Below are 21,800 nucleotides of genomic sequence, written 5' to 3' on the forward strand. Positions count from 1 at the left end.
CCTCAATATAATTGAGAATTTGACCACAATAATAGTAGTAGGCTACTGCTGGAGTAAAGGGACTTTTCAGTCCTATGCGAGCAATATAAATAAGCACTATTATTATTTGACTAAACATGTTCTGTACCAATTATACATATGTATGTATTTATTATGCCAAATAAGTGAAAATTGAAATTGACATTTTGATCTCCAGGACGTCAATCAACTCGTCTAGTGCGGGCAGCTGCTGTGAAATTATCACAGGAATTGTTCGCCATGATCGACAGGCCGGAGCCTGCCCTAGTCACTAGAATACGACTAAACATGTTCTGTACCAATTATACATATGTATTTATTATGCCAAATAAGTGAAAATTGAAATTGACATTTTGATCTCCAGGACGTCAATCAACACGTCTAGTGCGGGCAGCTGCTGTGAAATTATCACAGGAATTGTTCGCCATGATCGACAGGCCGGAGCCTGCCCTAGTCACTAGAATACAGGAAGGAAATGAAACTCAGGTATATAAATTGATAAATCTTATCTTAGAAGCATAGATTAAGCTTAGGATAAGATTCCAATATTGGAAAGAAAAAAAAAATGCATAGGTACCTACTACTACTCGGGGACATACTACGGGATGGGCATGCTACGACACAGACCACATGAGTCTAATGTAAAATTCGGACGGATTACACTACTTTCAGGGAACCTATGTATACTATGGTTATTCCCTATAGGTGCGTGAAGTTAGCACCACAACTTTTGCTGCGAATTTGTACCAAAGCCCATCATTTAGTACCCATTTTGTTCCAGCAAACCCCCTATACATATTTGTAATAAAAAGTCAGCTCCCATGGCGTAGTGGTCACTGCGCTCGCCTTGCACGCGGGAGACCCGGGTTCGATTCCCGGCGGGGTCAAGTTGGCGTAGTGGTCACTGCACTCGCCTTGCACGCGGGAGACCCGGGTTCGATTCCCGGCGGGGTCAAGAAATTTGTATCTGCAAAGGATTGATTCCGTGACTGGCTATTGCGTGGGGCCCACTCAGCCTCGTGAGGAAAATGAGTAGCTATGACATGTAAATGCGCATAGCGACCGGTGCCAGTCCAAATGTTGTATGAACAATGGCCCACTCAGCCTCGTGAGTAAAATGAGTAGCTATGTAATATAATGCGCATAGCGACCGGTGCCAGCATGGTAGGTAAACATTGGATTTTAGGATTATACTCGGGGACATACTACGGGATGGGCATGCTACGACACAGACCACATGAGTCTAACGTAAAATTCGGACGGATTACACTACTATCAGGGAACCTATGTATACTATGGTTATTCCCTATACATATTTGTAATAAAAAGTTTTCAGACGGATTATAGAAAGTATGAAAACAGCACGGGATGTCTCAAACAGGTCACCTGTCCAGATAGATGGGCATGCTACGACACAGACCCCATGAGTATAATGTAAAATTCGGACGGATTACACTATACTTATAGTATAAAAATAGCACGGGATGTCCCAGGTCACCCGTCCAGATGTGCACCAAACTCACGGTTGCTTAACTTGTGTCCCCTTTGCCGCAGGTGTTCCGCATCAAGTTCTCCGACTGGGACGAGGTGATCGCGGCAAGAAACTGCATTTAAATTTACATATTTGTAATAAAAAGTTTTCAGACGGATTATAGAAAGTATGAAAACAGCACGGGATGTCTCAAACAGGTCACCTGTCCAGATATGCACCAAACTCACGGTTGCTTAACTTGTGTCCCCTTTGCCGCAGGTGTTCCGCATCAAGTTCTCCGACTGGGACGAGGTGATCGCGGTAGATTTCACCCGAACTGCGGAAAGCGTCGCCAAAACTGGCGCCGACCTCACCAAATGGGCGCGCTCCCAAGAGACCCGAACGGATTTGGCCGCCCTGTTTTTGCCGCGACAGGCGGAAGTGTCCGCGGCCGACGCCCTAGGTCTGATGGAGGAGTGGAATGAGGATCTGGAGGCCATGGAGGCGTTCGTACTGGAGGGGAAGAAGTTTGCCAAACTGCCGGAAGAGGAGATGGGGCACTTCTATAGTGGAGATTGCTATGTGTTCCTGTGCAGGTAAATTATAGCCGGAATTTATTATGTGGCTTTTATTTAGCCATCATACGAAATTTCTCTTTGGACTAGTTTGGACTGGCAGCGGGTGTGTTGGCAGGATTCTCAAGGTTAAGGTCTCATCCAACCACTTTTTTACTTCCCTTATATTAATTACCTACAAAATTAATCGAATTATTAATATTAAGGAACTTAGTCAGCTCCCATGGCGTAGTGGTCACTGCGCTCGCCTTGCACGCGGGAGACCCGGGTTCGATTCCCGGCGGGGTCAAGAAATTTCAGCGGGTGTGTTGGCAGGATTCTCAAGGTTGAGGTCTCATCCAACCACTTTTTTACTTCCCTTATATTAATTACCTACAAAATTAATCGAATTATTAATATTAAGGAACTTAGTCAGCTCTTCTTTCTGGTGTTCTCGTGTTGACCCAGCACCTAAATGGGAAGTATTGTGTCTCTTCTCGCTCATCTGATGAGAGGCGTACTACGGGATGGGCATGCTACTACACAGACCACAAGCGTCTAATGTAGCAGTTGTTTCATCGCTACGAAATAAAAACGGCGGTGAAACACTCATCTTTAAATAAAAAAAGGGTTCTCTCTGCTTTTAAAGACCAAGCACAAGTCCTCACGATGGTTGACTGCGGTTCAGGACGAGCCAGCCTATGTATATAATGTATTTGTTGTTTACAGGGTAACTCTGGGCATGGGATATCTAGAACTGCCGCAGGTGGACGCCAAGCTGACCAAATCTGTGCTGTAGTTCCCTCTGTCAAACCTCTTAAAAAAAAAGACCAAGCGTAAGTCCTCACGATGGTTGACTGCGGTTCAGGACGAGCCAGCCTATGTATGTAATGTATTTGTTGTTTACAACCAAGCGTAAGTCCTCACGATGGTTGACTGCGGTTCAGGACGAGCCAGCCTATGTATGTAATGTATTTGTTGTTTACAGGGTAACTCTGGGCATGGGATATCTAGAACTGCCGCAGGTGGACGCCAAGCTGACCAAATCTGTGCTGCATTACAGGGTAACTCTGGGCATGGGATATCTAGAACTGCCGCAGGTGGACGCCAAGCTGACCAAATCTGTGCTGCAGTCGCGGCACGTATATGTATTGGACTGCGGCGCCGACCTGTTTGTATGGTTTGGTAAGTATTGAATCGGAATTTTATTGTTATTGTTTAATAGCAACCTCCGTGATGATATTCAATGGGAATGAAACATCATTGGGTCTCACATTAGCCTTGTGAACGAAGAAAACGGAATGAAACATCATCATTAGTGTTACTTGATTACATGGAAACGAAGAAAATGCTGACTTAAGCCACAAGACAAGATGACACATATATAAGTGTCCCTTAGTATGGGTAGATTCGTAGAAGCTTAACCCATCCTTTAGGGCTGTCTAGGTGTCTAGCCCCTACACCTAAGCCTCAGATTGGGCTTTTAGTGTGTGAAGTTAAGCTAGAGAAAGTGTGGGTAGTCAAAACATCAAAACACAATACATCATTTGATTTCAATATATGACTTCATTTATTTTTTACATTTACAATATACAATATACATTCATTCTCCTATTTATGCTTATTGTAAATTGTAAAGAGCATACCAGACCTCTTGAGACCATACCTGCCTCGGTGGTGTAGTGGTCAAGGCGCTTGCCTGGTAAACAGGAGGGCGTGTGTTCAATCCCAGCCGAGTAAAGGTAAAAAAAGGAAGAAGTTTGATAGAAGGAGCTGTAAGAGCAGAGGTCTTAGCGTCCCAAAAGCGAAAAGAAAAACAAGGGCAGGATAGGAGAAAGCCAGCGTTTTCCGAGAACAAATCTTATTTGTTTAGGATAAAATTTTCCCCGGGTGGGAATCGTTCGTCCTTAACCAGCGCTTACAAAGCAGACGCGCTACCTTCGAACCTAACTAGGCTGGCTACACTAGATTTCATTATTATTTGAGTCCATTATTTAATTTTTAATGTCTCACATTAGCCTTGTGAACGAAGAAAGTGGAATGAAACATCATCATTAGTGTTACTTGATTGCATGGAAGCGAAGAAAATGCAGACTTAAGCCACAAGACAAGATGACACATAAGTGTACCTTAGTGTTCGTAAATTCGTAGAAGCTTAACCCATCCTTTAGGGCTGTCTAGCCCCTACACCTAAGCCTCGGATTGGGCTTTTTGTGTGTGAAGTTAAGCTAGAGAAAGTGTGGGTAGTCAAAACATCAAAACACAATACATCATTTGATTTTGATTTGATTTCAATATATGACTTCATTTATTTTTTACATTCACAATATACATTTTATTCATTCTCCTGTTTATGCTTATTGTAAAGATCATACCATACCTCTTGAGACCATACCTGCCTCGGTGGTGTAGTGGTCAAGGCGCTTGCCTGGTAAACAGGAGGGCGTGGGTTCAATCCTAGCCGAGGTATGGAATTTTATCCCCAATATAATTTGAGAATTTGACCACAATAATAGTAGTAGCCTACTGCTGGAGTAAAGGGACTTTACAGTCCTATGCGAGCAGTATAAATAAGCACTATTATTATTATAAGCACTATTATTATTGGGTAATGTGCGATTAGTGTCTAGGACCACAATCCGAGTTTTATACCTTGTTCAGGTTAGACTGGTTTCTAATTGGCTGAAGTTCAAGCTAAAATTCAACATCAACCAATCAAATTGCTTATTATTATCAGTAAAACTTAATCTAGTTTCAAGTTCGAACTCAGATTATGGTCTAATTCAAGCAAATTGTAAGTTTGATTTGCAAAGCAAGTTGGAAGTATTTAAGAATAGTTACAACATCATCTAGAAAAGGCTCATGTGTGATACCTGAAAGTATCACAATGGTAACGTTTCAGAAGCTATACCTACTAGTTATAATTTTAATTATTACTTATCACTGGCGATTAATAAGTTATTACTATATTTGTTGACCAACTTATTATTTTTCAAGTGGCTAATTCGTATAAGCTTTAGGGGCTGTTTCAGCTCTTTGCCCTACATCTAAGCCCCAGAGAGGGCTTTTTGTGTAAAAAAAGTGGCAAGGAGCTCTTATACCCAACTTTTCTTCATCGAAAAAACACAATACAAAACTCTCGAAACAGAACTGTTCCTCTTACCTGTAGTTCGGTTTGGCGGGCCTCCAGCTCCTCCTCTGACATATACATAAATGAGCATAGCGACCGGTGCCAGCATGGTAGGTAAACATTGGATTTTAGGATTATTGAGATATTGGGAAAAATCCTACAATGCGTATAGCGACCGGTGCCAGCATGGTAGGTAAACATTGGATTTTAGGATTATTGAGATATTGGGAAAATCCTACAATGCTGTAAATGCGCATAGTGACCGGTGCCAGCATAATAGGTAAACATTGGATGTTAGGATTATTGAGATATTGGGAAAAATCCTACAATGCTGCAGTGAGCACCAGAGTTGTGACATAATAACACAAAGAAACTGCATTTATTTATTTATTAAGGAACTTAGAATATACCTTGTTTATCCTCGAATGAGACTAAAAAGAGTAAAAAATCCCTTTACAAGGTCTCGTGTATTTTATGGGTTTAACAGCATAATACACAAGGTTTACATCAAAAGACCTTGCTCAAATTTCATGGATGTAAGGAAAAAAGGAATTTTAATTGTGTTAAGCATAAATGCTCGTCACAAATGTCTTTTGCTTAATGTACTACGCTAAACTAACCTCGTGTAACAGTACTTAACTTTAGTGATACATTTGGAGCTTTAGGAAGAAGACTACTTAGATTTGAACTTCGGAAAGAAATTTCAACTTTGAAGATCTTCATGTGTAGTTGGTATCCAAATGGGCGACAATCTGGGCTTAACCCTTCTTATTCTATTTTCCCTCAGGTTCGTATTTCCATCCAACCTCTCTGATTTCCCCTCAGGCTTGTATTTCTTCTGGATGCCGGCCTGAAATTATACATCTGGAATGAACCCAAGGCTAAGAACAAGTTCAAATCTAAAACACGCCTCCTGGCGGAAAAAATCTAGACTAATTTATCCTCTAGGGCATTCTCTTCCATTTAACCTCTCTTATTTCTCTTTTTTTTTCCTTTCCCTTCAGGTTGCTTGGACTCGAACCACCAACCTCCAGATCCGAAATCCACCGCGCTAACCACTACACCACTGAGGTTGGTAATTTCATTTATGTATTGTGTTTGGTTTCAGATATTGGGTTCCTATCGAGGAGGAAGAAGAAGGCGGTACGAATAACACAGAGGAAGATGACATTCAATGTGTGGTCTACTTCTGGCAGGGGAGAGAGGCGGGCAACATGGGCTGGCTGACGTTCACGTTCGGACTGCAGAAAAAGTTCAAAGGTAAAAGAAGAAAAAAAAAAATATATTTTCTCTTACTACTTCTTTTCCCACTTAAGTGGGGTGGAAAGGTGAAAAAATCATCTACATAAAGAAAATTTGACTTTTGTCTGCAAGTTTCATCCGATTATTTTCCGAATATCCTGTTGGCAATGTAATTTAAATGAGAGTGTTCCCAATACACACGACACGATTTTTTTTTCCGAACGACACAAAATGTCCTTGTAGGCAAGTTCCTCCGGTTTTTTAATAATTTCATTACATTGAAATGGGGGTCTTTTCTGACGAAATTCCTGTGTGCGGAGTCCAGTATGTAGGACTATTGCACCCCAATTTTCTAGTAGGTAGTAGGTACTATTTACTTATTAATTAAGAACCGAGGGGGACAGCAGTTCGAGTTAGGGCAGTTGGTAATATATGCTAATAGGTATTAATATCAAACATTTTTTTCCAGCTCTGTTTGGTGAGAAGTTAGAAGTGGTACGCACGCATCAGCAGCAGGAAAATCTCAAGTTCCTGGCTCACTTCAAGCGGAAGTTTGTCATTCATTCGGGCAAGCGGAAACAGCCGAAGGATCCCGCTCAAGTAGTAACCAAGGTAAGGTATCCAATCTCGCCCGTTTGTTTGGTTTCAGGTGTTCAAATGAGAAGGGTTATTTCACTGTGAGCGAGAAGTGTACGGACTTTTGCCAGGATGATTTGGCTGATGATGATATGATGATATTGGACAATGGAGAACAAGTGTTCCTGTGGCTAGGTAAGTCAAATCTAATCTTCTTCTTTTTCTTCGCCTTTTCCCGTGTACAGACGGGGTCGACGTTTTTCGTCAGCCTCTCAATCAGCCCTAACTAGGGTGATTGTCATTCATTCGGGCAAGCGGAAACAGCCGAAGGATCCCGCTCAAGTAGAGTTCTTCCAGTTGAGAGCGAACGGCAACATTCTGTGCTCGAGACTTATACAGGCGAGTCCCTTGATTTGAGACTTTGGACTCAAATAAAGTCCCTTATTTATTGAGACTTTGGACTCAAATGATTCTTGTCCCTTTACTCCAGCAGTAGGCTACTACTATTATTAATTGTGGTCAAATTCTCAAATTATATTGAGGATAAAATTCCATACCTCGGCTGGGATTGAACCCACGCCCTCCTGTTTACCAGGCGAGCGCCTTGACCACTACACCACCGAAGGAATGTTTGATTGTTCTTTGTTTGTTTCAGATCAAACCGGATGCTAGCAACCTATGTTCAGCGTTCTGCTACATACTGAGGGTTCCATTCAATCAGGATGATACGGGAGGTGGCATTGTATACGTGTGGCTCGGTGTGTATAATAATTTAATTTAATAATTGTATATCTACCAATCTCAGTGGTGCAGTGGTTAGCGCGGTGGACTTCGGATCTGGAGGTTGGTGGTTCGAGTCCAAGTCAAGTCATAAAATTTAGCAACCCCTTTCTTATCAGAAAACATTTCCTACCAGATAACCCCTTTCTTATCAGATAACATCAGATCATAACCCCTCTGTTATCAGATATAATCAGGATGATACGGGAGGTGGCATTGTATACGTGTGGCTCGGTGTGTATAATAATTTAATTTAATCTTATATTATAAAAACAAGAACTCATTCACATTTCACACACTGATCGCTCTATCTCCAGAACCACAACACCTAGAAAGCTGAATCTGAGGGTTCCATTTAATCAGGATGATACGGGAGGTGGCATTGTATACGTGTGGCTCGGTGTGTATAATAATTTAATTAAAAATTGTATATCTTTGTAAATATGGTTAGGACAAGACAACTGGGCAAGTTTTCTTTTAAAATGTTAATACATTACATACACACGAGTATGTCTGTCTGTTTGTTCCGCGATAAAAAAAAAAAAATAATAATAATAATAATAATATCCATTTGAAATTTGAAATGCATACCTACATATATACTTATTTAAACAAGCAAAAAACGGCCGTTTAAGCGGACCTCAGACTTAATTATTGTATAGAGAGATATCTAACTATTGTAAATTCAAATACATTATTTCTAACTTTGACTTATTTTATTTTATCTGTGTATCATCTATTTTAACTTTCTGTTGTTATATTATACTAAACCTTGTGTTGTTTACCAATAAAGTATTATTTATTATTTCTTTAATATAAGTTTTATTTTTTCTTACCACAGACTTTGATGCTGTTGAAGGGTGTTGGTTAAATTGAGGACATTTTTCATGGACTATTGGGAGTCAAAATGGGAGTTTCTGGATATTGAAATTATTTTTTTTTCACCATAAATAAATGATAGGTATGGTTAAAAAAGAAAAAAAAAACTGTGAGGCGAATTACCTAAAAAAGGCACTTGAAAATTAACACGGGAAAAAATGCACCGCGCTCGCTCAAAAACTTCTCACTGGTGCAAAGTAAGCGTAACCAAGGTAAGGTATCTAATCTCGCCCGTTTGTTTGGTTTCAGGTGTTCAAATGAAAAGGGTTATTTCACTGTGAGTGAGAAGTGTACAGACTTTTGCCAGGATGATTTGGCTGATGATGATATGATGATATTGGACAATGGAGAACAAGTGTTCCTCTGGCTGGGTAAGTCAAACCTAATCTTCTTCTTCTTTATCTTCGCCTTTTCCCGTGTTCAGACGGGGTCGTCGTTTTTCGTCAGCCTCTCAATCAGCCCTAACTAGGGTGATTGCTTTGGGCTGAAATTTGGTTTTGGCTACAAAAAATGTTTTAGCAAGGGAAATTTCAGGCTCATATCCTCCCTGTTTAAAACCCAGCCAGACCACTGGATTAATTGTGCTCCCTAAAAACCCTTTAATTTTTTTCATTCTTCCAGGTTCCAAGTGCAGCGAGGTTGAAGTGAAGCTGGCGTACAAATCAGCGCTGGTCTACATTCAACATCTGCGCGCGAGGCGAATTACCTAAAAAAGGCACTTGAAAATTAACACGGGAAAAAATGCACCGCGCTCGCTCAAAAACTTCTCACTGGTGCAAAGCTCTTTTTAAATGTAGGTCAAGGAGTGAGCAAAATTTTGTTCCCTATGGGGTCAAAAATAGAACTTCGGAAATGTTCGGGTCCCTTCGTGAAAGTTTCTAGTGTTCCCTACCTAGAAACTCCGCATTGTTTTTGTTTTCGTTGAAAAAAAAAATCAGAAGTAATCAGAACTTTCTGATTTTTTTATCCAATTTATTAATTAATTTTAATTAAAACAAAGCGTTTAATAATTATTAAAAAGCACTTTTAAAAGTATTTATTACTTTAGTTTCAATGGATTACCTGAGAAAACACTGACGTTTGTTTTCTGGACACTTCACTTCCTTGGACTTCACTATCAGTTTACAACTTTACATGTAAAACTTTTTTTTGCTACTGTGTAAAATAAAAAAAGGAAAGCAATTTTTACAACAACTTTCTTGAGAAAGCTCCTAAACATGGGAGATCGAGTGTGAAACACTGACGTTTGTTTTCTGGACACTTCACTTCCTTGGACTTCACTATCAGTTTACAACTTTACATGTTGAACTTTTTTGCTACTGTGTAAAATAAAAAAAGGAAAGCAATTTTTACAACAACTTTCTTGAGAAAGCTCCTAAACATGGGAGATCGAGTGTATGCAGCGGAGAGAATCATGAAGAAGAGAGTGAGGAGGGTAAGTTGAAAGATTTTGAGGTCGGATCTAAAATTCTAAATCCCCAAAACAAGGAAACTACTTACGTATCTGTTCGAAAGGTCAAGGATCAAGAACCACTCTTAGATACCAATTTACATCCTAGTTAGCTTGAATGGTAGCACATCTGCCTTGTAATCACTAGGCTGTGAGTTTGATCCCTGCTTGAAATAAACTTTGTCCCAAAACAGATGAGGTTTGATCCTCAGGTGGTAACATTCCAGTTCAATTGGTTGGTTAGCATCAATTTGATTTGTAGGTGTACAGAAATTAATAAATTTACATATTATCTCATGTTGTTTTTTGCAGGGGATTGTGGAGTATTTTGTCAAATGGAAAGGATGGAGTCAAAAGTAAGTTCTATTAGTAAAACTTAATTGATTGCCTATCATAAACATCAGTAGTACAGTGATTAGCCCCTTTGGGCATTTTTTGAAAGGGTTGGTTTTGGGTTTTGTAATGCTTACCTACAAATGCTACAGGTAAAACATGATATTTTGCTGAACAAACAAAAGGAGGTCTAAGATGCAAGTTGAGAATTTTGGCATTGAATTTTGTCTGTGCTATGAAAGAAATGTTTGGCTTATTATTATCAGTTAACACAATGATTTTGTTTCATTTTCCAGGCACAGCACTTGGGAGCCAGAAGAAAATATTCTCGACAGAAGACTTATAGATTCCTATGAAAAAAGGTAAGACACCATCTATTTCTACTTTCTTCTTTAAATTTTTACTGAGTGTTAACAGCCAAAAATAATAAATTTAGTTTGGTAAGGCAGACATGGAAATATCATTTTCAGATTCGAATAACTTGTGTGTGAAGTGTTTTTAAATAGGGAAAAGTGTTGGTATTACTTTGTTACACTTTCAATAACTTTCTTACTATGTGGACAGATCAAAAATGTACATACATACATATCCATAATCGTTCCATCTTAATCAGATAGGTAGAGCTGACATATTAATGAAGCTATTTTTCTTTCTGTTTCCAGCCAAAGGTCAGAATCTAAAAGGGGCCCAAAGAAAAAGATCAAGGTATGTATTCGAAATTAAAAACTTGGTTTGCCATTCCTATTCAAAATTGAAAACTTTGTACATTATTCTATAATTTAATTCCGTTGTAGCTTGTAGCCTGTCCTCTTGCCAAGTGATGTGACATACATGTCAAAACTTTTTATTATTGTTATCAGCAACCTAAAGCTAGCCACTCACTATCAGTTATACCTGATAGTGAGTGTCTGGCCTAAGGTTAGGAGGTACCAGGTTAAATCTTATGATTTTGACCATTGAATTAAATAGGTATTCATCTTATAGCATTTAATCAAATGTTACTTTTAGCATTGAATTAAATATTCATCTTAAAGCATTATAGCATTGAATCCAATGTTCATTTCCCATTACAGGTCATACAGAAAGAAGAATCTGAAGAAGAGGAAGAGGAAGAAGTTCCCAAATCTGCAAGTCCAGACATTGGGAGTGAAGATGACGATAATCATTCCCAAGGTAAGAATAAGATTATGCAAGTGTATTTAAAAAAGGTTTAATGTCACTGTGTAACAGCTAAGATCTTAAGTGAGTTGGGTTTTACCCACTACTGGGCATTAATACAAGTAGCTACATACTTGCCTCCTCACCTTAACCTTGCCCGTTCTGAGAGGGGTGAGAAAAAGCCAGTAGCACATGATTGCTCAGATGGCCACTTATTCTGATACCAACGGTGTTGATTTACTTCAGTGGTCCTTGGTGATTATTATTATTATTATTTTCCAAGGAGAAGATAATGGGAGAAAGCCAGCTATACTAAGAACAAACCTTATCTGTTAGGATAAAGACTGCCCCCAGGGCAGAAATCAGACCCGCAACCTAGCACTTAAAATCCTGGCCCAATCCCCTTTTTCTTCTTCTCCCCTCCTCGTCCTCCCCATTCTTCTACATTTTCCCCTCCTCCCTCTCCTCCTTCTACTCTTTTTCCCTTTCTCTTTATTCTCCTTCACCTCTTGTCTCTTCTTTTCCTCCCCCCTAGAGACTTTTAATGTTCATTTTCCCCACATTTCAGATGGAGATGCGGAGAGCTCCTCACTCAAGCGCGGTCGATACCTATAAGTAAAACGTGCTACATTAAAATTTATCCCTAAAAGAAATAGTTCATCCCTAAAGGAAATTTTGCTGAAAAGAGCGATTTTTCACAGCCTTTTTTATTTAATTTCATACCTATAAAACGTGCTACATTGAAATTTAAGGGTCTTTGTCGTAGCATGTCTATCCCGTAGTAGGCTCCCCATCAAAACGTCTGATACATTGGAACTCAAAAGGCTGTGTTGTAGCACACCTATCCCGTAGTATGTCCCCCATCAGCTGTGAAATGTCTGCTACATTGGACTTGAAAGGTCTGTGTCGTAGCATGCTCATCGCGTAGTACGTTCCCCATCAGATGGGCGAGAAGAAGCACAATTCTTCCCATTTACTAAATTCTAAATAATCATCATTATGGGAATACTGCGATAATTTGTTCCCCATCAGATGGACGAGAAGAAGCACAATAAAATTCTTCCCATTTACAAAATTCTAAATAATCATCATTATGGTAATACTGCGATTATTCTTAGAGCTCTTCCCTGAGAGGGAAACCGATTTAATTTTTTATCTGTAAAAATGAAGTCATACCATTCTCTTCCTCTGACGAACCTTATGTATTAGCCACAAATCAGGTTTAATAAGTTAAGTTAATATACATGAAATATATCTATTATTCCAATAAGTACTCGTAAATAAACCCTTGTCTTGTTGTTATTCATTTCTTATTTCTTAGGACTCCATCAATGACAATAGATCAGTTGCGCTTACTTGGGTGATGTTTCAAAGTCATAGAGCAGGAAAAATGAGGACCAACGGAATTTTTCTTTTCTACGACTTCTAGATCCCGAGATAAATCGATTTAAAAAATACCGGTAAATCGTAAACTTTGACGTCGCGGCATACGCTCCCTTACACGATGACGTCACATCAAATGTCCCGAGCAAAGCTCCCTCGCAGGCAACACATTAATGTGCCCTTTTTCTTCTCCCCTCCTCACCCTCCCCGTTCTTCTACTTTTCCCTCTCATCCTACTCTTCATTCTCCTTCAACTCTTTTCTCTCCTCTTTCTTCCCCCTAGAGACTTTTAATGTTCATTTTCCCCACATTTCAGATGGAGATGCGGAGAGCTCCTCACTCAAGCGCGGTCGAGACGGGACTGAAAGTCCAGGCTCTTCCGATTCGGATTCCTCGGACGAAGCCGAAACGCAAGCCCCGCCCCCCGCCCGCAGCGGAAACTCCCGAGAACAGCCGAAACGGAAAGCCGAAGTCCTGAGCGAGAGTTCGGGCAAGATCGGAGTTACAATTACGACGTCGCCGCCTGTGAGCAAAATGCCGAAGCTCTCGTTAGCCACGCCCACTCCCGAATCAACGCAGGTGAGTTACTTATTAGAGAATAGAGAAATGAATGAGTCAGCCTAGTTAGCTTGGTTGGTAGCACGTCTGCTTTGTAAGCGCTGGGCCGCGGGTTCGATTCCCGCCCGGGGCCGATTTTATCCTGAACGGATGTTCGTTCTCGGAACGCCTGGCTTTCTCCTAATTATTCCTATAAGTAAATAAACCCTTGTCTTCTTGTTATTCATTTCTTATTTCTTAGGACTCCATCAATGACAATAGATCAGTTGCGCTTACTTGGGTGATGTTTCAAAGTCATAGAGCAGGTTCGATTAAGAAGTAGACCTGCCCTGGTGGTGTAGTGGTCAAGGGCTCGCCTGGTAAACAGGAGGGCGTGGGTTCAATCCCAGCCCAGGTGTGGAATTTTATTTTCAATATAATTTCAGAATTTGACGACAATAATAGTAATAGCCTACTGCTGGAGTAAAGGGACTTTCCACCTATAAAATATTTTATATGATTTAGATTAGAAATTGACCATTGTACAATGTACTTTCATGTATCTTATGTGCAAATAAAACATATATTCTATTCTATTGGAGAATGGGTTGGTGAATGGTGCAACCAGCCCCAATGCGTCCAAGGTAAATTGAATGAGTGTCCCCCTTAATTCCAAGTGAAACATGCCTTTAGGCAAACTGGGCACATTAAAATCATAATTTAGCCAGCCTGGTTAGCCTGGTTGGTAGCGTGACTGCCTTATAAGCGTTAGGCCGCAGGTTTGATTCCCGCCCGGGGCGAATTTTATCCTGAACGGATAATGTTCGTTCTCGGAACGGCTGGCTTTCTCCTATCCTGTCTTCCTGTACAGTTACTTCTCTCTTCGATTTCGGGACGATAAGACCTCAGCAGTTACAGTTCCCTCTATCAAACCTCTTTTAAAAAATCTTAATCCTTGTGTACAATAGTAATATTCCCCTCTCTTCGTTTTCAGACGGACAAATCAACGCCCGATTCCACCAAACCGGTCGGCACTCAAACCCAATCCCAACCAGACTCGGCCCCTCCTGCCCAGGTAGCCGGGCCCACCCCGACCCCTGAACCCAACAATAACACCCCTGACCCGGCCCAGCCCAAGGTCATTACCCTTCTGAAAGATCCCGGAGTCGAATACTGGCGACAGCGAAGCCCCCTGGCGGACAAGATCGTCCAATTAAAGGTCTTTTTACCAGGATCACGAAAATGGTGGTGCAATTTTTGTCCAGAGAACAAAAAGCCAAAAACTGGTTTTAGGGGGATTTTTTTCACATTTTCTCACACAAATGAGCTCTGATCTTGAAATTTGTCGCGACGACCCCAATTAATTAAAGGTCTTTTTACCAGGATCACGAAAATGGTGGTGCAATTTTTGTCCAGATAACAAAAAGCCAAAAAACTGGTTTTAGGGGGATTTTTTTCACATTTTCTCACACAAATGAGCTCTGATCTTGAAATTTGTCGCGACGACCTATGAACTCAAAGCATTTAATTCCCAATACAGTTCAGAATGTAGGGGAAAACGTTGGAAAATTGGAATTATTAGAAACAAAGGCACATACTTAAAATTAATTCCAAATGTACCTATTTTAGAATGTAGGGGAAATATTGTAAATTCGGAATATTAGAAATAAGGCACACTTTCTAATGACACTATTTAACACGAAAAAAAAAAATGCAGAAAGTGACGGGACGTAAAAAAAGTATAAAATAATCCAATGTCTAGTTATAAACGTACGTATACGCACCAGTAAAACGGTTGTGTTAAGCTAAGATATTCTGCTTTAGGAATGTCTGATAACAGTTCAGCCGAGTAGAATAGAATATACCTTGTTAATGCTGCCCGAATAGGACTGAAAAGTGCTTTTACCCGCTGCAGTCTAAACAAGGTCTCGTAAATTTGATGCGATCCAAGCGCAGGGTAGAGCGCCAGGCCAAGTTCCATAATAATGATAATGATACTTGATTGAGAATACAATTGCACTATAAAAAACTTCTCTCGCTGAAAAACTATATTTTTAATTAATTATTGGAAGTGGTATTGTCTAGCACCTTAAAGGCTCATTCCTTACCTCGGCTGGGATTGAATATTTGATGGGATCCAAGCGCAGGGTAGAGCGCCAGGCCAAGTTCCATAATAATGATAATGATACAGAATACAATTGCACTATAAAAGACTTCTCTCGCTGAAAAACAATATTTTTAATTAATTATTGGAAGTGGTATTGTCTAGCACCTTAAAGGCTCATTCCTTACCTCGGCTGGGATTGAACCCACGCCCTCCTGATTACCAGGCGAGCCAAGAAGCTCGTCTGGTAAACACGAGGGCGCGGGTTCAATACCAGCCGAGGCATGGAATTTCAACATAATTTATTTGAGAATATGACCACTCACATAATAATGGAGCTCGAAGGGTTAGGTGGTAGAGAACGCCACCGGCGTTAACGTAGCCTAGTGGTTACCTTCCACTCAAGAGTAGCTACTTTAATCGAGTAGCGACCAGTGGCGGCATTACCACTGTAAAAAATAAGTTACATGATTGAGAATACAATTGGACTATAAAAGACTTCTCTCGCTGAAAAACTATATTTTTAATTAATTGGAAGTGGTATTGTCTAGCACCTTAAAGGCTCATTCCTTACCTCGGCTGGGATTGAACCCACGCCCTCCTGATTACCAGGCGAGCAAAAGAAGATGGAAATTGATTGCAAAGGAGGCACTTAGCAGAATAGAATATACCCTGTTTGTACTGCCGAAATGAGACACACTCGTATTTATGAACAAGAATGATCGTTCTTACATCAGTCTCAAGTCAAAATTGACCAATCAAATGCCTTGAGACCTCCTGATTACCAGGCGACCGTCTTGACCACCACACCACCGAGGTACATAGGTTTAGTTTAGTTTATTAATTCATAAATGATCAGTTTTAAAAATATATATATATTTTTTTTTCTTCAAAGGATTCAACTTAATAAAATACGGTTATTATTTAGATATTTGATAATTAAAGTATACCAAGGAATGAGGCCATGGACCACAGTAAAACTTTGCTAGAAATAATAATAAAATAAAATCCTGCTCAAATAGGACTAAGAGTGAACTGATTGGAGAGCATAAATAATTAAATAATGTCGTAAATTTCAACATAAATATTTGGTGATTGGTTTTTTGATTCTTTAAAAGTTCACAGTCATTGTTTATTATTTTTATTAAGCTATTTATACTTCAATTTCATGGGTTTTAAGTTGTACCTACTCCAATTTCATTAGTTTTAAGTTGTACCAACTTTAATTTTATTGGTTTTATTTTGTAGGTACCTACTTCAATTTCATTAGCCTTCATATGCCTTCAAGTCAGTATTTCTGGCCAAAATAACGTCACACTTAAAAAAGAGTTACCATGGTACCAGAGGCCTTTCAAAGTAAAATAAAGTGAGGCATTTAACAAAAAGATAAAAAAACAAATCTAACAATAAAATATGTGTTTGTAAAGGGTAAAACGTATAAAATATAAAATAATGTAACAAAACCAAAGTCTCTACTGTGGGAGGGAAAAAGAAAAAAAGTGATTGTAGGGTATTTTAGTCTAAAAAAAATAAAAATTAAAAATATATAACAACAGGGAATAACAGAAAACAAAAAATAATAAAAACTAAGATATGATAAACCTATATTATAAAATAAAATATATTTAAAGGTACGAAATATGTCCAACAGACAGTAGCTTGTTAGCTTCCTTTTCCTGGGTTTTTACTTCGATTTTAGTTTCTAACCGGGAACGGACACGTTTGGTCAAAATTTCCGCCAAAGCCAGGATTCGAACCCAGCGCCTCCGGATTAAGAGTCGATGCTCTTAACCACTCGGCCACAAGGATACATGCAAAATTACCTTTCCAATCGCTCCTTATACGTTTGCTCACTCGATTCCAACTCCCCACATCTCTCACACAGCTCCCTATACTCCTGCTCCTTCCTCCTCAACGCTTCCTCCTGATCTCGACACAACTTCTCCATCGCCTCGCAATGCTCCTCTTTCTCCCTCAACTGATGGGAGAACTCTGCACACTGCTTGCACGGGATTGGGTCTGTGAAATGAGAGAAAAAAAAGTTGTTTTATTATTGAATTGAACGATGATGGGTGAGAAAAATTGATCAGGACGCCGACCCTATTTAAATAGGAAAATGGTAGGAAGAAGAACGATGAAAATTGAGGAAAATAGTTCTTTTTTTTTAGGGATGACCGAAGTATGTTCTAAATTTGAACAGGACGGGCGAGGGTTATTTAGTTACTTAGTATATTTAATGATAATATACTCTTGAGTGGAAGGTAACCTTCGAGCTCCATTATTATGTGGTCAAATTCTCAAATAAATGAGGATAAAATTCCATATATTTGATTGTTTGACAAACATACCCAACACATAAAGGACATTTTGTTCGTGGAATTTTGGTCCTGATTGGGCCAATGGGGGCCCTTCTTCTATGGTCTACAGTTTACAGAGCTATGAAACAGAAAAATCAGATGAGATACAAGATTTTTTTTTAAAGTATTGAAATTGAAATCGATTTTTTTTTCTTTTTTTCTTCATAGAACTCCTCATTTGCTGATCCACTCTTCGTTACTCACCCTCATTCGTCTCGCAGCATCGCGAGCATATCGCCCCCAGTTCATATGGAATTTTGGCCCTGATTGGGCCAATGGGGGCCCTTTTTTTGGTCTACAGTTTACAGAGCTATGAAGCAGGAAAATCAGATGAGATACAAGATTTTTTTTTTTTTAGTATTGAAATTGAAATCGATTTTTTTTTTTTCATAGAACTCCTCATTTGCTGATCCACTCTTCGTTACTCACCCTCATTCGTCTCGCAGCATCGCGAGCATATCGCCCCCAGTTCATTCTGCTTCAGATACTCCTGCAGACTCACAATCTGCTGCTTGATCTCCACACACTTCACACTTAGATCAGCAATCCAGGCTGTGTCATTCAAACTTGAGTCAGCAAGCTCCAGTTCACTCAAACTATGGCTGTGTTCACGCACTAGATTTTCAATTTGAAGAACCTGAAGGGAAATAAAATGGTTTAGTTGTTAACTTCACACACTTGGATCAGCAATCCAGGCGCTATCATTCAAACTTGAGTCAGCAAGCTCCAGTTCACTCAAACTATGGCTATGTTCACGCACTAGGTTTTCAATTTGAAGAACCTGGAGGGAAATAGAATGGTTTTGTTGTCAACTTCACATACTTGACACTTGGATCAGCAATACAGGCTGGAGTTTAGATTTGAATCCGCACTAGATAATGTTCATTTACGTATACTGCTCAAAAATTACTTGTCATCTTTAAGAAACGAAAATGAGCCTTGAAAATAAGTTAAGTAAAATTGTGAAATTCAAAATTAATTTAATAATATTGAAAATCATTTAATAAATGAGGGTAAAATTCTACGCTCAGGACTGGGGTTTGAACCCGAGACTTCCTATTACCAAGCAACCACTGAGAATCTGAGCAATCGAGGCAAAGAGTATGCGAGAATTCTTACCTCGTATTCGATGCTATGCAACAAACTCGTATGCTGCTCTTCGTCCTGACTTCGCTCGGGCTCGGCGCTCGAGCAAATGAACTTCGGCTTCGGCGGAAACAGTCGAGGAGACCCGACGCTCCCTCGGTGTTCGGGCAGGCCCGTTTCGGAGCTCAGTAAGTCGAGGGCGCCCGACGGAGAAGCATCGACCTCGTCTCGCACGATAGAAGGCGTGTCGAAGCTCGGTCGGGATTTCTCGGCCGGAGATCGGGCTTTTCCGCCGGTGGATTTCTCGTTCTCGTCGATTTGGCTGAGGGAAGAGAAGGCGCCGGACGCCTTGCCGATTCGCTTCTCGAGGTCGGTCACCCGGAAGAGAATCTTCATCGGATCGGCGGTCGGCGGTTCGTTCACACTGTCGAGGGATTTGCGGCGGATGCGTGGCGGCACTTTGGCGCCACCGCTGCTGGGCCGCTCGACCGCGGAAGATTTGTCTGAAAATAATGAGAAGACAATGTGAATAAAAGACAAATAGCTTCTTAACCCAGGTCAAAAATAGTTCTCTTATTTTCAAGATTTCAAGAGAGGCCAGATTTCAAGGGGACCATTAATAAGTTTTATTGACATTCTTATCTACCAAAAGGCGCGTGTTCTTTGTTTTGATTTTGATGATTATCTCGGTTAAGAGGGGTCTCTATGGGTTCAAGTCCTCTTAGGTTTCAAGGTTCAATCCCAGCCGAGGTATGGAATTTTATCCTCAATATAATTTGAGAATTTGACCACAATAATGGTATTAGCCTACTGCTGGAGTAAAGGGACTTTTCAGTCCTATGCGAGCAGTATAAATAAGCACTCTTATTATTATTATTATCACGTCACGTGAGCTCAAGTGATGTGATAGTGTGTTTCTACCTTAAGTCTTCTTTTCGTAGAAAGGTGTTAGATCTCATTCTCATCACGTTAGATTAACAATGTACATTTTTTGTTTGATTTCAGAACAAGGATCTCTGACGATAGTGCGTCGAAGTAGTACAAAAAAGAGCCTGAACCGGGGCTCAAGTGTGTGTTCTGTAGATGACGAAGCTCTGGACTCAGTAGATTTAACCACAGATAACCTGCCCGCTGTTGATACACCCGACGCCTGCGATAAAGCCGCGTTACGGTAAGTGTTTTATCCTCTCCGGGTCTCGAACCCTCTGAAAAAAAAACCGGTTTTCAAACGAATAGAATAAAAAATACCTCATTTATACTGGTAGGATGAGACTGAAAATTCCCTTTACCTCCGCAGTCTGTAGGTAGTTCCTAGAAAATTTTTACACAAAATTGATGAAATTCTCAGAAATATTTAGAAAATTTTCCTGAAGTTTCATGTCAATATAAATAATTGTATGTAATTTCAAAACTGTTTGAAGCTCAAAACCATTTTCGATATTACAAAAAGTAACAATTTTCATTCCAAATTGGAAGGGAAAGCACCGTCTTCATCTTCTAAGGCGCTTACAAGGCAGACGCGCTACCAACCAAGCTCGCAATGATTCCATTTTAATGTACCCACGCGCAGATTGTCGATCTCATCAGGTACCTTGTTACCTCATTTCACAGACAAAATAAATTCAAAATCTTCCAGTCAATAGTTCCTCACTAGCCAGCCTAGTTAGCTTGGTTGGCAGCGCGTCTGCCTTGTAAGCGTTAGGTAGCGGGTTCCATTCCCGCCCGGGGCGGATTTTATCCTCAACGGACAATGTTAGTTCTCGGAACGGCTGGCTTTCTCCTATCCTGTCTTCTTTCTCTCTTCGATTTCGGGACGATAAAACCTTAGCAGTTAGAAATCCCTCCATCAAACCTATTTATTTATTTATAGGTTGCGTCTTGCTCTATATTTCTTCAATGATGTCTTTCCACTTTGCTCTATCTTGCGCCAGCCTCTTGATTGTATGTTAGTATGTTGGTCCATTCCTTCATGTCATCCATGAAACCTCAAAAACTCACCTGTTTCTCGGCCAGGGACAATTTCAACGTCAGGTCCTGAATCTTGGACGCCATCAGACCTGTCTGACTGTCACTCCGCTCCTGTTGCGCTTTCAGCTCCTGACTCATCGCAATCAGACTCAGCTCGACGCAGTCCTGTTCTGATTGCGCCAGACGCAGTTCGCGTTTCATGACGCGAATCTCGGACACGGCCTTCTCGAAACGCGAACGCAGATTGTCGAACTCTTCTACCACTCTGAAAGAGAAAGATATTTTTTTTTATTTATTTATTACTTTCTATTTTTTCATTATTACTTTTTTTCTTCTTTTTTACATTCCTTATCTTGTAAGAATGAAAGTAATGTATTCGACCGCGAACGACACGCAAGTGTTAAAGCGCCTTATGGGGGGGGGGGGGGGTGCTCAATACAGCATTAAATTATTACATGGATTACAACTATCAACAACTTATTTGACCTGCCACTTGTAGTGTGCTGAAAGGAATAGGATAAGCCGCCAAAGGCTTTAGGCGGTTTTTCACCGGTTTTAAGGTGGGAAACGCGGCTAGAATTGGTTTCCAAAGCATAACGTAGTAACAGTGTAAACTGATGTAAGGTTTAAAGTCAGAGATCGAGAATGGCAAGGAGCTCTATAAAACAAATGTCTGTCTCTGTGCCTGGTTATAGAGTTTAAAATTTAAATCTGACATCCCGGAACTTTGCACAAAATTGGGTTTTTTTTTTTTTTTTTTTTTGACTGGCAGTA

The 21,800-nt window shown here is 40.1% G+C and overlaps 3 protein-coding genes across 3 annotated transcripts in view; 2 read left to right on the forward strand and 1 right to left on the reverse strand.

The window, feature by feature from the left end:
- Window positions 1-9,360, forward strand: part of LOC103508023 (protein flightless-1) — a gene marked incomplete at its 5' end in the record, with an annotated part of 17,173 nt that extends 7,813 nt beyond the window's left edge. Inside the window, 8 exons of the mRNA XM_026822744.1 lie at window positions 383-504; window positions 1,769-2,085; window positions 6,282-6,433; window positions 6,885-7,003; window positions 7,322-7,390; window positions 7,647-7,762; window positions 8,900-9,021; window positions 9,272-9,360. Coding sequence (XP_026678545.1) covers window positions 383-504; window positions 1,769-2,085; window positions 6,282-6,433; window positions 6,885-7,003; window positions 7,322-7,390; window positions 7,647-7,762; window positions 8,900-9,021; window positions 9,272-9,360 — 1,106 coding nt within the window. The remainder of the gene's footprint in view (window positions 1-382; window positions 505-1,768; window positions 2,086-6,281; window positions 6,434-6,884; window positions 7,004-7,321; window positions 7,391-7,646; window positions 7,763-8,899; window positions 9,022-9,271) is intronic.
- Window positions 9,361-9,889: 529 nt separating this feature from the next.
- Window positions 9,890-15,604, forward strand: LOC103508024 (polycomb group protein Pc-like). The gene is made up of 9 exons (XM_008472551.3): window positions 9,890-10,085; window positions 10,413-10,456; window positions 10,730-10,795; window positions 11,096-11,138; window positions 11,507-11,606; window positions 13,291-13,553; window positions 14,114-14,155; window positions 14,506-14,730; window positions 15,584-15,604. The coding sequence occupies exons 1-9, from the start codon at window positions 10,032-10,034 to the stop codon at window positions 15,602-15,604; spliced, it is 858 nt and encodes a 285-aa protein (XP_008470773.2). The 5' UTR covers window positions 9,890-10,031.
- A 1,827-nt stretch (window positions 15,605-17,431) lies between these two features.
- Window positions 17,432-21,800, reverse strand: part of LOC103508025 (protein outspread-like) — a 22,181-nt gene continuing 17,812 nt past the window's right edge. Inside the window, exons 15-20 of the mRNA XM_026822745.1 lie at window positions 21,513-21,529; window positions 21,057-21,291; window positions 20,348-20,369; window positions 19,092-19,561; window positions 18,402-18,609; window positions 17,432-17,634 (exon numbers count right to left, since the gene is read on the reverse strand). Of these exons, the coding sequence (XP_026678546.1) occupies window positions 17,435-17,634; window positions 18,402-18,609; window positions 19,092-19,561; window positions 20,348-20,369; window positions 21,057-21,291; window positions 21,513-21,529 (1,152 nt within the window). The 3' untranslated portion in view covers window positions 17,432-17,434. The remainder of the gene's footprint in view (window positions 17,635-18,401; window positions 18,610-19,091; window positions 19,562-20,347; window positions 20,370-21,056; window positions 21,292-21,512; window positions 21,530-21,800) is intronic.

Source organism: Diaphorina citri, unplaced genomic scaffold, assembly GCF_000475195.1.
Source record: "Diaphorina citri unplaced genomic scaffold, Diaci psyllid genome assembly version 1.1 scaffold360, whole genome shotgun sequence".
In the NCBI taxonomy this organism is placed as follows: Eukaryota; Metazoa; Arthropoda; class Insecta; order Hemiptera; family Psyllidae; genus Diaphorina; species Diaphorina citri.

Bases quoted from the DNA above. Each gene is read 5' to 3' on its own strand.
- LOC103508024 (XM_008472551.3), top strand. From the start codon at position 10,032: ATGGGAGATCGAGTGTATGCAGCGGAGAGAATCATGAAGAAGAGAGTG. The intron at 10,796-11,095 runs GTAAGACACCAT...TTCTGTTTCCAG, and splicing joins ATAGATTCCTATGAAAAAAG to CCAAAGGTCAGAATCTAAAA. The intron at 14,731-15,583 runs GTCTTTTTACCA...AATTATTGGAAG, and splicing joins ACAAGATCGTCCAATTAAAG to TGGTATTGTCTAGCACCTTA.